Genomic DNA, 15111 nt, shown 5'->3' with positions numbered 1-15111 from the left:
CAGGGTGCTGCTGGCCGCCTGGGCCCCCTGGGCACACTGCTGGCTCCTGCCCAGCCGGCCGTCACCCAGCACCCCCAGGCCCTTTTCTGCTGGGCAGCTTTCCAGCCGCTCTGCCCCAGCCTGTAGCATTACATGGCGTTGTTGTGACCATGTGTTACCTTTCTTATTCCAGTGAAATGCCTCAAGATAACAATTACTCTGCTGAAATTTGTGTGAGGGGACAACACCACACTAACAGATTTTAAAAGGCTTAGTTTGTCAATATACTTCAAAACTGGAAAACAATTTTTTAACACAATTCAAACTTTTCAGGCTTTCTTTTTAGAAAATATTTTTTCTTCAAATTCACAACACAAATTATCTATGTGATTTGTGTTACATTATTAAATGTGGTTTTACCCTCCGGTTTACTGTATCTCCTGAAAAAAAATTAAATCATCCATCTATATGGGTTCAGTAAATACAGTTAAGGACTCCTAAAAGCATACTTCAAGTTTAACATAGAGCAAATGAATTGTGAAGAAGATAATGTATCTTAACTGAGCCTCAAATTGTGATACAGAAGAGATAGCTCACTCTTCTTTGCCAGAATAATTCAAAGTTTTGTAAAAAAGTGAGTAGAAAGACCAATATTCCATTACTGTATTCCAGTGGAGAAATTATACAACATGGAGACAATACATGTGCTGTACGGATACATTTTTATATATTTTTTTATTTTTTTACTAAATCTGTTTTGTTTGTTACATTATACAACACTGTGGATGTATGTGATATAACAACAGAAGGTATTATAATAGCGGCAGAAGAAATGCTGTCACATGCAGAGATTTTAGGAGCAGCGTTAATGAGTGACAACAAGTCAAACGGGTTTTAATAACAGCGTTTATTGAATTGATTGAAAATATATAAGGGGACATGTAAGAATATAATCCATTGTAACCTGGTATAATGATTCTTAAAAATACAATTTTATTTCTTTGTTAAAAAATTGTCATTGCAAGTGGATGAGTTTGCAAGCTTAGTCACACTTAATTATACTAAGTTTTTAGTTTTAATTAGAGCAGCTCTTTTGAGACTAAACCTTTTACCATTAGGCCGTTTAAAACCTATGAGATAAAAAAGAAGAGTTCTTTCAGAATATTATTTACATTATTTTAATTAATGATTATAATCTCCATGGTCATTTTTGAAAAAAAGCACTTAATCCCTTAACCAGTTTCCATGATTTGCATTTTGCAAAAACATGCAAGCCCTGCAGGCTTATTATCTCCAATTTTTTTCAAACCAAACTTACTTTTAGAGGATTTTATTTTGTTCCTGTTCCAAGTCCTATTTCCTATCATAACACCTGTTTCTCATGCAGAGTGAACTGATTGGCAGAAAAGTAAAGTTTGCTTCCTTTTGCCAAGACAGAACATGGCCCTTGGCAAGGTTACCTTTGAAAACAGTTTTTCATGCAGAGATGTTGTAGAAGCAGTATTGCTGTTGCCATGATCCTCTGACTAATGAAGGGTCGGAGCAATGGTGTATTCATTCTCATTGCTGGTGGCACGTATATGTAGCATTTCTTCTGAGGAAAGTCACTCTGGTGTTTCAAACAGAAGCTAGAGGCTTAACCTTCTAGGAGGAAGGTCAGTGTTAGTTTTTATTGGTAACACAGAAGAAAGCAACTTTATAGCAATATGAAAGATAAATTCTATAGCAAGCTGAAACTCTTAAATTAAAACAATGAGTTTTCAGAAGATTTTTAACAAAAACTAGTGGGAAAACTTCCATGTTTACAAAGTTCCTTCTTTGAATCTCAGAGCAGGCTTATGCTTAGTGTTCCATATTGATTTGGGGAACCAATTCCTAACTAGGAGGGATTAGCATATAGACTGAATTTAAAGGTCAGAACTTCAGCAGCTCACTTACAGATTAATTTTTTTCTTTTTTCCACTTAATGGAAAAATGTGCAGCAAAAAAGGTAGAATATTCCTATTAGTACCAATTGTGTTTAGAAAACCTGGCTATTTCCTTTTCCTCCAGTATGTGCAGCAAATAATCTTTTCTGTGACATAGAATGAATATATTCTCAGGTATCTTCAACCCAGAATTTTAAAAGAAAGCTTCCAGTAAAAGTTATTTAAAATGCATAGGCTGTAATCTATTAAGGAGCCAGGAATTTCTAAAGTAAAATCTAAATTAATATATTAAGTGTCTCACAGCTAGAGAAATACTGAGTAAGTATTTATTCTAGCAACAAATGAGCAAATGAAGACAAAATGGAGGAACATATTTTAGGTAAATGAGTTAGTAGCTACTCTGTGGGTGTCCTCAGATAGTTAATAAAAGACCCTAATTCTCAGAAAGTGCCTAGTGAACTTCTTGTGTACTGTGATTCTTAAGAAACCATAGTATTCCTTTCATATGGAGCACTCTTCAAGGTGAGGGCCTTAGTTAACTTAGCAGCCACACTCAGTGATTATAATTGGCTGCATAGAAACAGCAACTAAACCCTCCCTTTATAACTGTTTTTTCTCAAACTGTTAACTAATTTCTAGGACAAACTTCTATGTCTTAGATTACACTTAGGTCTCAGATTACACTTAACTGATTGCAGGAGAATTTTTTTTTTTTGTGATTATCAGAATACGGTGGAAAAATACATACTAATTTTTTTTGTTTTCATTGTCCCAAGTGTACATTTCTACACTTCAGCTTGATAGAACTTACTTTGATTGTAATAAAGTATAATAACTTATTTTCATTGCACATACATTTTTTAAGAAATCAAAGCATCCCTATCATGTATCTTAGCCTTAAATAGCAATTGTGCTTTGACATTTACTCTTAAAATAGATTTTTCTAGGGAATCTTTTCTTTTTTTTTGCTTGATATTTTTAATTAAACATCAGCACTGAATATGTAAACTGAGGAGTTCCTATGAGACGTAATTTTGACACAGCACTTCTTCAACTTATTACAGATATTGTCATTTTTGCTTTCAGATACAGATTCATTTGCACTCTTTGACTGGTTGCACAGAAGCATCACAATGGGTAGACAAACTAAGTTTTTGCCTACTTTGAAATTGGCAGCATAGTGAAAGTGTAAACATCCCGTCATACCCAGCTTGCATTGTTATTGAACAATGCTAACCACCATTCAGTATTCCTAGGAGAATATACTTTAAGAGATGTTGTTAGGGGACAAAAAGGCATGCTGGCAGAGACAGCAATAGCCCTCCTTACCAGGGCAAGTCTGTGGCTGCAATCCTGTTGAAAACAATACTATATATCATAACCAATCTGAAAGAGGTCAACTTTTTAAATTCTCTGATAATCTAGTATTTTTGAACATGAGTGCTGCCTTTACATTTTAACAGGCATGTCTCTATGGGAAATTTGAAATGCCCTGTGTTGTTCTGGTAGTGTTACTGGAGACCAGAAAGATGTCATTAAATGGTATTCATAAGTCTATCCTGTTCATCAGTCTGTGCTAGAGAGGATGATATCTCACTACCTCAAATGTAGTTAGCCACTACTGAGAAAGTCCTCCAGAGAGAAACTCAAAGCTTAAAACTGCCTTGAATAGTCAGTCTCTCTCTCCCTTACCTCTTACTGATTATAAGGAGAGCCCAGAAAGCTCAGCCTTGCTGAAGTTAACCTTTGTGAATATCCCTCATGGTACTTCCATTCTTTCAGGACCAATATTCAAAATGCATTTTTTGACCAAACACCTTAAGGTACATATTTCAAGATTCATAAAATTGCTTACATACTCATTTTATGTAACTTTTAGTTTTGTGGTAGAATTTGCTCATGTGATAGAAATTGAACCTGTTTTTAGATGCAAAGTGAATTCGTACTGAGAAGCTGCAGGATCCTCTTTTCCCTTTCTTCAGGGTGTGTCATTTCTTCTTTCAAACCGAGTAATACCTCTTGTTAAATAAAACTGTTTAATAACAAGGTCATGGATTGTCTGTTGTATTTAACACTTTATTGAATAATGTGCCATTGGTTTGAAACTCTTTTCATGTTAGCTTGACATGTACATACCACAAACAGTTAAGTGTATCTAAAATAATTTTGAAGCATCCTTTGTGTGCTGTTAGTGATCTTTCTAATTAAGTTGACTTGGGTCTTGACTAGCAGGATGATTAGTTCATCCCTTCAGGTTTTTTTCAGATGGAATTTTCTATCTGTATATATTTTCAGAATCAGTACATTTCCTTGCTTCATCGTCAGCGGTGAGGCAGACATATAGTGCTTGCTTACAATAAGGCATATGTATTCTGTGACATGTATAAAAGAAGTACTGTAGAATCTTGAGCTTAAGATTAGTATCTTGACTTCAGATTTTAATTGGATTGTTTACTCTTGGTGCATGAGGATGAAGTGAATAACACCATAGGAACAACACTGTTTCTTGAACACAGTTAATTAATCTTTCTCAAGTTTTCTTTAAGTCATTTCTGCATAACTAGTGTAAATTGCTGTAGCTGTGTGATAAACCAGGTACCACCCATTATCATATAACATACGATGTACCACACACTTGATAATTGTCAAAACTTTATGTGATAACCAATAAAATCTCTGCACTTACACAAGTAGCAGGATGAATCAATTATGTCATTCCAGTCATTGAATTAGATAGTAAATTTTGTCACTAAATGTTTATGGTAGTAGCTCTGTATTTTCAGTAAGTTTTCTCAAAACTGGTACTCTACGCAATGAGTTTTTATCAATCTGGAATACAAATAACTACCTATAAGGTATTCCCGCATCAACCCTACAGAACAAAAATAAATATGTGCAATCCTAACAGAGAAATAACAGTCTGAGAAAACCTTTAGGAAACTGGATAGTTTGTTAGTTCGGTGCTATGCAGAAATCACTTATCTTCATGACTGTTTCATTTCCCCACTAGCAAGTTGAGGTATGACTATCTGAAGTTCAAACAGCAGCTCATCTGTCAATTATCTAGCAGAACTTGTGAGAGATTTGAACCATAACTGCTGAAATCACTCAAGTAATTCCTCAGCTGATAAGCAATTCTTTATATAAGATCAGCAGTCTTTCCTTGGATAATTGGTGGCTTATTTTTTTTACAAATCCCTTCATGATGTTCCTCTGACAAATTCAAAACTCAGCTTGTACGGTTCCGTTACATTATAGTATAGATGTGTGTAAGAGCTGACGCTCTTTGGTTTTCACTTGCTTATTCAGTGACATTTACCCTAACATGGCAAGTGTGTTCCATGACTTGGAAGTAGTATCTAACTGAAAATCCCAAGCAACAGAAAAAAACCCCAATTATTTGGTTCCATATTTTAGACTTTAAAATACAGAAGCAACACCTGTAGCACTTCCTTCTTTTAGATATTTTAACATGTTCTGCAAGGTTGTTTAATATAATACATTTGATAACCAGTGCAGCCAGTTAAACTGAGCTTTGCAACATTGAGGTTACTGTTCTGAATTTAATCTGGAATCCCAGAAAAGTCTATGCAGCAGGGGTCTGTGGGGTTCACCTGGTCCTACCTGCTTCTGAAAGCAGAGTCTTATTTAGGTTATCAAGGGCCCTGTCAAGCCAAGTCTTGAGTATTTCAACTGAGGGAGATTCCACCACTTTTGCAAAACTTACTCCAATGTTTAATTACTTTCTGGGTTGTCTTGGTCTCTTCCAGTGTAAGACTGAAAAAATACAGAGGAAAGAGAGAGGAAGCTGTGAGTTTTATCTTATTCTGTGCCCTTCCCTTACCCACCCCTCCATCAAAAGGAAAACCCTAAATTAAAAAAAAAAAAAAAAACTCTTTAACAATTAGCTAAAATGCATTCCAGAGAAAGCAGGTTGTTTTAATGTTTCATTTGACTCTAATTAAAATTGCAGCCAAGGACTGGAGCTTGTGTGTTGGTTAAGTCCTTAATGTCAGCAATGACATAAGTTCAATCATACTTTCTGTCATCTTTTAATTGTTAGTAATTCATCAAAGAAAAATCACTACTCTGAACTTTGAACAGCAGTTCTTCAGGGAATTTGCTGAGATGTTCCCAATTTCAAACAGTATTGAATACCTCCTATTGAAAAAGTAATTTTTAGATCTTTTTTCTATTGTGTTTACAGGGCAGCCAAAAATACTAATTAATTTTTAAAAACATAGGTCATAAAAAGTACAATTCTTCATATTATTCAAACACAATTTCGTATTGTTTAACATATAATACCAATACAGCTTTTCTTTGAAAAATTAAAGTAGTTTTTATATATTTAAAGGCAGCAATGAAGACCAAGTCTAACTTAGTAACTTTTTACTGATTTAAATCTAATTCTGTGTCTTTTTCCAGAAAGAACTGCTGTCTTAAGATTCAGTCTTTTAAACTTTTATCATGCAGAATGAGTAGGACACCAATAAACTAATGATACAGCTGATTTGAGCAGAAGTTTGTACCCTTGCTTATATTGTATATAGCATTTTCAATTTGTAAATTACATTTTTAGAGTGGCAATCTCTTTAGTTCTTCTGTATGTTAACCTTCTAAAGATATTTCTTTACCAAATGAAGCAATACCAAGACATGCTGTGTTGTTTTTAAACTTCGTTTAATGCAAGAAAAATAAAAACTTAGAGTTGGAAGAAAAATGCTATTCATGCAGCTAGTATTCAGTAACTCATTTGAAAGAATTCCATTCTTGGGCACTTTGGTGTTAGAAGCCATACGCTTTTACATGGTGTTCTCAAGTGGACTGTCAGCCATAGCTCAAGCATTTGTAAAATAGACTTTATGCTTAGAACAGTTTAACATTGGTTTTGAAAGATGTTTTGGGTTTTTAGTAGAAAATTACTTGTTAAAAAGCAGTGGGTTTGTAACTTACTAGTATTCCTATTCAATAATTAATTCATTGTACTAAACTGTGACAGAAGCCTATTAATGAAGGCATTATTTCATTTTATAAACTTCCCTGTATATGATCATCACATTGTAGAAGCCCTTGATCTGAAGGTTTATTTATACCATTCTAGCTTACTACTTCCTAAGTCCTCTCTCCATAAAGTTCTCTGAAGAATTTTGTTCAGAAGTGGTTTTATTACAGTTCGGGTCCCTGCTATGCTCCCACATTTTAACATGATCTTTTTAAGAGATTATTCACAAGGTAACTGGACAAGGCCTGACTAATCAAGTCTAGTCTATGGTGCTGCTTCTAAAACAAAGTGTATACAATTTTGGAAGCTTGTTCTGACCTCTTAATCACCAGATAAATTCTCTCGCATTCATTTTAAAATTCTCTGGAAAATCTGCATATCCTTTTTTAAAGCTTGTTGATCCGTTGACTTCATAGGGTGGTCTTACAAGATTTTGTGTAACGAAATGGCTCACTACTACAACTTTTCAGCTACTTCAGATACTTTTGTGTCACAGCACTGTGCTGGTCCCTCCAGCCCACTACTGTTGTACTCCTGTATTTGGACAAGTGCAGCATATTCTAATGCACTCTCCACAGCACCACTGAAGTACCTTCCTGTGTTGTGTTCTTAATCATCAGCGTTGTCTCCCTGCAGCTATTTTTAGCTTGGATTTATGTATAAATCTGAGAGGCAAGCCCAAGGACAAACTGCAATATCTTCAGTCAGATACAGCAGTTCAGAAGACAGCAGTTGAGGCCGGTGGGCAGTAGGAGCTTGGAATCTGCAGCTGTGGTGTACGACCAGGCAAAAATAAGCCTGAATTTAATATAAGTACAGGATATTTTGCACTGGATAGGGTAGTTATCAGGGAATGAAAGGCAGGATGAAAGAGGCTCGGGAGTAGCAACCATTGGGTGAGACAGGCTGTTGGGCTCTGACCTGATTTAGGGACTTATTGTAAAGGCAAATTCAGACAAGGGGCTGGAAGAATTGGGGAGCACAGGTTGATGCTTAGGCAGTTTTCCTTTGTTGAGGTCTGTGCTAAAGTGGCGAGGTGGAATGAACATGGGAGTCACTTAGCTGAGCTAAGTGACACTTAGACAGTTGTTTCTCTGCCTTAACTGCAGGCAGGCATTTTGTTGGTTTGTTAACACTACATGAAAACCTTGCCTACCTGTCATTGTTAATTGTGATATGAAACAGTACTAAAATAGTATTTTATGAACAGCACTGAATAAAGAGAAAGAATTTGTTCACAAGTCTTAAAAGCTTTAGTTGGTCAGGTTATGCAACCTTACGTGCTGATTGCCTATTTTACAACATCCTAGTGTTCAGTCATCTTCAGTTTATTACAAAGTATAGTTTACGGGTTGTTTTTCGTTAAGTTACTCCCCACTTTGTATTTGCTCTGTTGAGTATTCTGTTGTGGATGTAAGAGTGATTATGGGAGCTACGTAGATTTGACTGTTGCTAAACAGAGAACTTTTTTCTTGTCTTCTTTGAATTTAATCATATATTTTAATCATTTCTGTAATTGCTTGTTGTCATTCTGAATTATAATTCAATCATCCAAACTGCCTTTTCATTTAAAGAGCACACATTTTAGTCCATTGTCCAGGTCAGTCACAGGCTTTGTTGTTGTTGTAATTGGGTTAGCCCTCTGATCACAGGTGATTCCTTTAGTGAATTCAGAAGCAGAAAGGGCATTTAATTCTGGTCTTTCAGTGTGATATGTTGACAGATTTCCTTAGCTATTGAATGGTCAAGCAGTCCTTTCTGGGGTCTTCCTATAACTACTGAGCATTCTTACGGCATAGTTTGTGTTGTTCTTTGTGCCTTAGTAGTTTTGTTTCAGTTTGTGCCCAGTTCTTTCTGATTTTGTCCCTAAATTGCGAGTCTATTATGCTTACTCTTTTGACACAGTATTTATTTCTACTTAATCACTTCCGAGTTCAAGATTGGTGAGGAGTTATGATTTATCCATAATGGCTTTTTCTTACTATTCTTCCTCATTCAGATAAATTGTGCTTGTTTGACCAGCAGTTCTGTTTCCCTAATGACTGAAAAGAAAGATAGAAAAAGAGAAAGGAGACCAGTTAGTTCAAGATTTGGAATACTTGGAATATAACCAGTTCATTGTGACTTCAATTTGATCTCTTCTATCTCTTATTTCATAATCACTTTCATTACATTGTCCTAAGGTCACTAGATAAGCAGCCCTCTAGTTAAATGTGTCCTAAAAAGTCTCATTTCTAGTTGCCTCCTTTGTCAAAAACAGCCACAAACACATTACAAAACATTAGGGAATTGTCTGATGTCTTCTGCAGTTGATGGAAGTCTCAGGTCTCCTGATTCAGATCATTTTCGTAGAAAGCCTTGTTTGTGATGTTCCTCTCTATCACATTCTTCCCATGAAAATACAAAGCCCTTGCCTAGTCTGATTCTGTACTTCAGCAGGTTTCAAGTGAATAGGCCTCATTATAGCTAATTTTTTTTTCCCAGTAACATTAAATAATTTTTAGAATTTGTAAATTAGTTATTATCTTACAAGCTCAAAATGTTTTATTCAGGAAGAAGAAGCATGTATGTCCACAGTTACTGCCATAACTTTTTGTATGCTTTTATACATATAAACCACATTTGAGATACAGCAGAAGATGACACCATAACTTAACTACATATATACTTGTAATTTTTGCTCTCTTATGTTCTTTATAAGCAATGAAAAGTCCGTAATTAATAACTTATCTCAGTATGATGATTAACCTTAAATAACTAAGAAGGTGGCATCTTGCTCAAGTTAGTAGAGAGTTGATGAGGCTGGTCTCATGGGCTCTATATTAAATACCAATTTAATGGAATCTATATTAACGGAATCTATATTAAATACCAATTAAACAACTGTGTGAGATGGCCCTAATACTGTGAAAATACAGCTAGGAAGCTTCTTTTGGTTCCACCACTAGTGAAGTGTGATAGTTTTACATTTCCATAAGAAAGGCATTATTCATTTTTCACAGTTTGTGTGTTAATGTATTTTCTTTTTCATGTATGAGTAAATATAATAATTATCTCCTAGGTAATAAGTCTTTTCCCATTAGGAGATTATAGATATTTTTTTTTCCCCACAAATCACTTCATAATAAAACTTCTACTGGCATTTCTTGGCCTAACATAGTGCACTCAGTGATTATTATGCCATGGTTCTATCAGAGTGGCAAAACTTAAATTTTTCTAATACATAGCCTATATTTAATTTCTTTGAGAAGAAACTTCATTAGGTCTTTATGAATCAGTTTCTGGAGAAAAATTCTCTTTGGGTTTTAGATTTAAAATACCCATGTAGAAGAATATTCCACCCAAATCTTACAGTAAAACTTCTTTTTAAGCCCTTATTTGCAGGAATATTTTTTCATATATATCCAGATATAAAACAGTTACTCTTAAATGGAAATTGTTAATTATTGAAGGGTTTCTGCCATTAGATAATACAGGATTGGAACAAGTGAGTATCATTCTACTTGAATTTAGAGGCTCTTTATGTTACGAAAAGGGTATCCTCAGGATGTTTTATGTATTACAAAGCATGGAATTAAATTATAAATTAAATAAAACCATTATGTGTGCTTTAGTCACACAGTAGAACTCGTCTGTCCAACAAACCAGTCAATACGGCTGAACACTGGTAGAGTAAGTGTTTTTTAACTAAGTTACACATATGTTTCAAACAGTAATTCAGTTACAGCATAATATTTTCCTGTGCTGTTATTTAAGATAATGCAAGTCCATCTTGTTAAGCTTTGTGAAATTAGGAATTAGAGATTACAGAGACTAGATTTTGAAAATTCATTTGATACAAAATCTGGACTGTCACAGTTTAAAAACGGACTAAAAATGTGTCTATGTATATAAACACTTTATATTCTTGTACATATGTATAAAAGCAGAAATTTAAAACAGTGGTCAATGGACTGCGAGTGGTTCAGCAGCCTTCTCCTGTCTGCTTTCTGAAGGAACTTTCTGTGCATTGCTGACAGTATCCCTCTCAGTTGCTTGCCAGGTGGCCAGTTTGGGAGGATCACTAGTAGGGTAGGAGGGGATGTTACAGAGCTATACAGCAGCCGCTGTTGCACCCTGCCTGAACAAGGCTTCTGCTGCTGCAGGGTGCAGAGCTGGTCTCCATCCTGCATCACCACCTGCAGCAGTCACGGTGCAGCAGTTCAGGACCCTTCACAAAGGAGAGGTGCATTTGGCACAGCAAGGGGACACTGCCACAGGCTGGTTGTCCCCAGTACCCTGGAGCTGTACTGGCAGCTGAGGCGCTGAAGTCACAGTGACACTGTGCTGCCATGCATTTGGTGGGGATGCAAGACAGAGGCTAATGGGCATGAACTGGTGCACTGGTACACTTGCACCAGTTCAGATTTCCATGCTATGGTCAAGAATGATAGTGAGATTTATTTGGAGGTGTAAAGGTATCTTCACTGTCTTTTCCTTTCCAGAAACATTTTTGCTTACATTCAAAGCAAATACTGGGTTTTCATACTGTTATTTTGTAATGCTTCAAAGTTTATTATTAGCCTTAAAGATCGTGTGAAAGTCAGGTGTTTGATCTGGTGAGCATAATATTTGAATGATGAATCTGATAGATCGGTTACAATAAAATGTACAGAGGGACAGCAGAGCACAAGAGGAATTTTTGTTTACTCGTAGATCATGATGATTCCAATAGCTTCAATGTACTAAATAACTCTTTTATGTTCTAGTGTAGCTATATATATGTGTTTGTGAGGAGGCAAAACAACCCTGGGAACTAAGCAAAACTTATCTCAATTAGGCCTTAAGAATTTGTACTGAGCTTGTGACAGAGAACATTAAGTTCAGTGATGCCGTTAGTGAAGGAACAGAGGTATCCCACGGTGCGGTCAGTGTGGGCAGGGAGGCTGGCACAGCATGGTCCTGCTCTACTCATAGGTGTACCAGCTGTCCCCTCCCCCAGGCTCGCTGCCCTCCTTTCCTCCACTGTGCAGTGAGTTTCCCCTAACAGCTCCTGATTTTGTGAGAGAACTGCCCCAGGTAGGTGTCATGCCTGTTCTTGTGCTCGGGCAGTCTTTAGAGTTTCTATGGAACAGTTTCCATAGGGAGCAGTGTTCCTTTTATCCCCCTTTAAAGCTTTAAGGGCTAAAGTCTTGCCTTAAAGGGAATCCGCATTGAGGTGCTTATGGGGTTGTGGTGTTCCTGCAGCAAAACTATCAAGAAACAGGAAAAGAAAAAAAGTTTTGCAACCTTATTTAAATTGTAGTAAATGGGGTGATAAAGGGCAGAATCACTGTGTTTAGTATTACTCAGTGCCACAGGTGCACAGTAATAAACAGGATATAATTATGGAAGTCTTAATGTGATATTAGCTATGTAGTTTCATTTCTTTCGTACTGTAGCATAATTGTGTATTTAGGAACCCCTTCAGAGACATTTCCTTCAAATTTTAGATTTTTTTATAGACACTGAGGTTAAAAATAAAAATAATTATTTCTATAGTTAGTAAATTTATAATGCTTCAGGTATCCCTGGAACTTCCTATACCACCGCCTTATAAGTATATAGCACTGATATGTAGCAATAAAAAAGGCAAAATAGAGTAATACCATTATCTCCAATTGAAGGCAATGTTACCATTAAGAGAATCTGCCCCAAAGGTTGTATGTGTTTCTCAGATATGCCACATAAGTTTTAGATAGACTTTGTGTTGAACATGTTTCTGTGGAACAGTAGAATACTGATTTTGCCTCTGGCTTCCTTCCAATTGGCTTTTCATCTCCAGAGTTACAGTTAAAAATAATATTGGTTAAAGGCCACCTCTTGGTCTCTTCCTTTAATTGTACATCTGGGTACACCAACTTGTACTTTTAATGCCTAAGTTGCAGTATGGTTACCTCTGTCTAAAATATTAACCAGATAAGTCACTTCTAACCCTATACTAGCAACACAATGGTCTGTCTCCTTTGATGAAATACAAAATTAAAACCATTAGTCAAGACAGAGCTGTAATAACACCATGTATCATTTGACACAGTGCTCAAACTTTGTAAAGTGTAGAAGTAATATCCTTCTTTGGTCTTCGTTTAACAATCGTGTGCTTTCACAGGCTTTTCAAGAGAACATTTTAGACACTGGAAGTGCCTGGAAATCAAATCTTTATTAAATATTTATGGAGGAGGACACCTAATGACTTCTGGGGGACCCTGCAAAGAGATTCAGTATCCACAGAGTGCACTTATCATCGCTTGTTATTATTATTGTTGTTGTTATTAATTATTTAAGTGCTGGCAATTTTCTCAAAGCTGTACAAGACACAAAAAAATACTATTCCAGCCTTTTAAAACTTTGTCTCAATTAAACTAATGTGTAAAATACACTAACTCACTATGGAACAGACACTTCTGAAAAGCAAGCCTGGTTCTGAGGGAGAGCACCTTTTTTTACTTTGCCTCACATTACCTCTTCTTTCCCTCTGCCATCCTCACTTACCTGCCTTGCAAGAGCAGAAGTTGCTGCAGGAAACAAATGCATGCTGTTAGAGAAAAAGTAAATGAAGGCCACTGTGTGCTTTCTGATGTTCACAGTAACTGTAGGTAGTTTTGATTTTTCCATCTCTCCTGTGACACCTTGCTGGAGAGGTTGGGAAGGGGCACTGTTACTGCCTTCTGAAAGAGGAGGCCTGCATACCCAAAGGCTTTGTGGACCTAAGAAAGGTCAGGGCAAGAGAAAATGGGGCCAAAGTTCTTTGTGGACTGGGTGAAAATAGAAGAGGTTGGCTGCTTGGCGTACCGGTACTGATTGTCATTGCATGGAGGGCACTTGACAGTCTGAAGGAGAGAGATTAAAAAAACAGACGTAGTACCCAGTGCTGCTGGTGAAAAAAGGGGGGTTATTTTTAGGTGCTATTCAACATCTAGGCTAAACAGATACGCATAAGATTTTTAAAAGACAAAGCAGATTAAAATTATGAGGAGGCTTGTTTTGATGGGCAATACAGTTTGACAGAAAGTGGAACATTGTAGCACGTGTGTTTCAAAATGGTTAGGTAGCAGTGATACCAAACAAGCAACTGGACATTTGATTAGCTTGTGTGGGTAGAGACAGGGAGGAGGCAACCCTGAATTGAAACTTCTGACCTTAAATAATGAGGAAATGGTGCAGAATACAATACTATCATCTTCCTTGAATAATAATTGTGTAGATCCTGATTTATGTTTTGCAAAACAAACTAGCAGAGAAGGAAGTTTGGCAGTTACCAGCATGTGAATGAATTTCCACAAGAACAGAGGATAAAATGACAAATAATTAGAAATGGGAACTACCAGTAAAATAAAATTAGAAGAAAGAGTAGGCATCACAGGATGTGACCACTGAAATCCCAGTGCCAAGGAGTGTTCAAAACCTTTGGAGAAAAAAATGACTGAGAACGAAGTGGCCTCAAGGATTTTCTAGGACAGGGAAAAGGAGCCTGTGAGAGCAATTCATTCAAACTAAGCTGGAAACAAAAGTATGCTAAACTAGACTGCACACAATTCAAATGAGAAGCATTGGCAGATGGAGAGGTGAATATGTGTGTATTGGTTCTTGCAGGTAGCTCCTCCAAGCTGTGTTCATTACAAATTATGATGAACTGAAACCATTGTGTGTATTAGGTCTTTTATGTTAATTAGGAATTGATTATGGTTTACTAGCAGGTTTGTACATACCACACAATGTTATAACAGATCTGTGTGTGTTGTTTAATATATATCTGTCAGTTGGCAAAAGAAAGACTTTAAATCAGTAAAACATTTGTAGTTTGGTGCAGTTACTTCTGGTTTGGACCATTATCTGATTTTTCTAATATTATTTAAAAATAGAAAGCTCTAACGTTTTAGCACCAGTGGATTCTTCTTTCAGTTTATTACACATTTCCAGACACTTTCCTGTTGGATAATGTTTACTTCATTAAAAACGATTACACTTCCTTTTAATATTCCTTTACTTTGTAAAAGGAGAACAACATCCACAGATTTGAACTGTATTTCCTGAATTTAAACAATGTAAGTTTTTTCAGATGTTAAATGCATTTAAAAATAGAGCTCCTGAAACCACACATGTAAAGAATTATCACATCTAGAATTAAATATTGAAAATCTTAGTTTATTGCAGTTTTCTACTGCAGATTAAACAGAAACA

General features: G+C 36.1%; 1 protein-coding gene across 5 annotated transcripts in view; it reads left to right on the top strand.

Annotated features, from left to right (window-relative positions):
* The window catches only part of FBXL17 (F-box and leucine rich repeat protein 17), a 277159-nt gene that overhangs the window by 134275 nt on the left and 127773 nt on the right, over positions 1 to 15111 (top strand). Inside the window, exon 7 of one of the 5 annotated variants that reach the window (XM_080371970.1) lies at positions 13040 to 13167. The exons of the other annotated variants lie outside the window; for them this stretch is intronic. Coding sequence (XP_080228096.1) covers positions 13040 to 13061 — 22 coding nt within the window. The 3' untranslated portion in view covers positions 13062 to 13167. Of the gene's footprint in view, positions 1 to 13039; positions 13168 to 15111 lie in introns of those variants that run through there. 5 annotated transcript variants of the gene reach the window in all.

Source organism: Falco punctatus (assembly GCF_963210335.1).
Source record: "Falco punctatus genome assembly, chromosome: Z".
NCBI classification, from domain to species: Eukaryota; Metazoa; Chordata; class Aves; order Falconiformes; family Falconidae; genus Falco; species Falco punctatus.
This window is presented reverse-complemented; position numbering and strand designations above follow the sequence as displayed.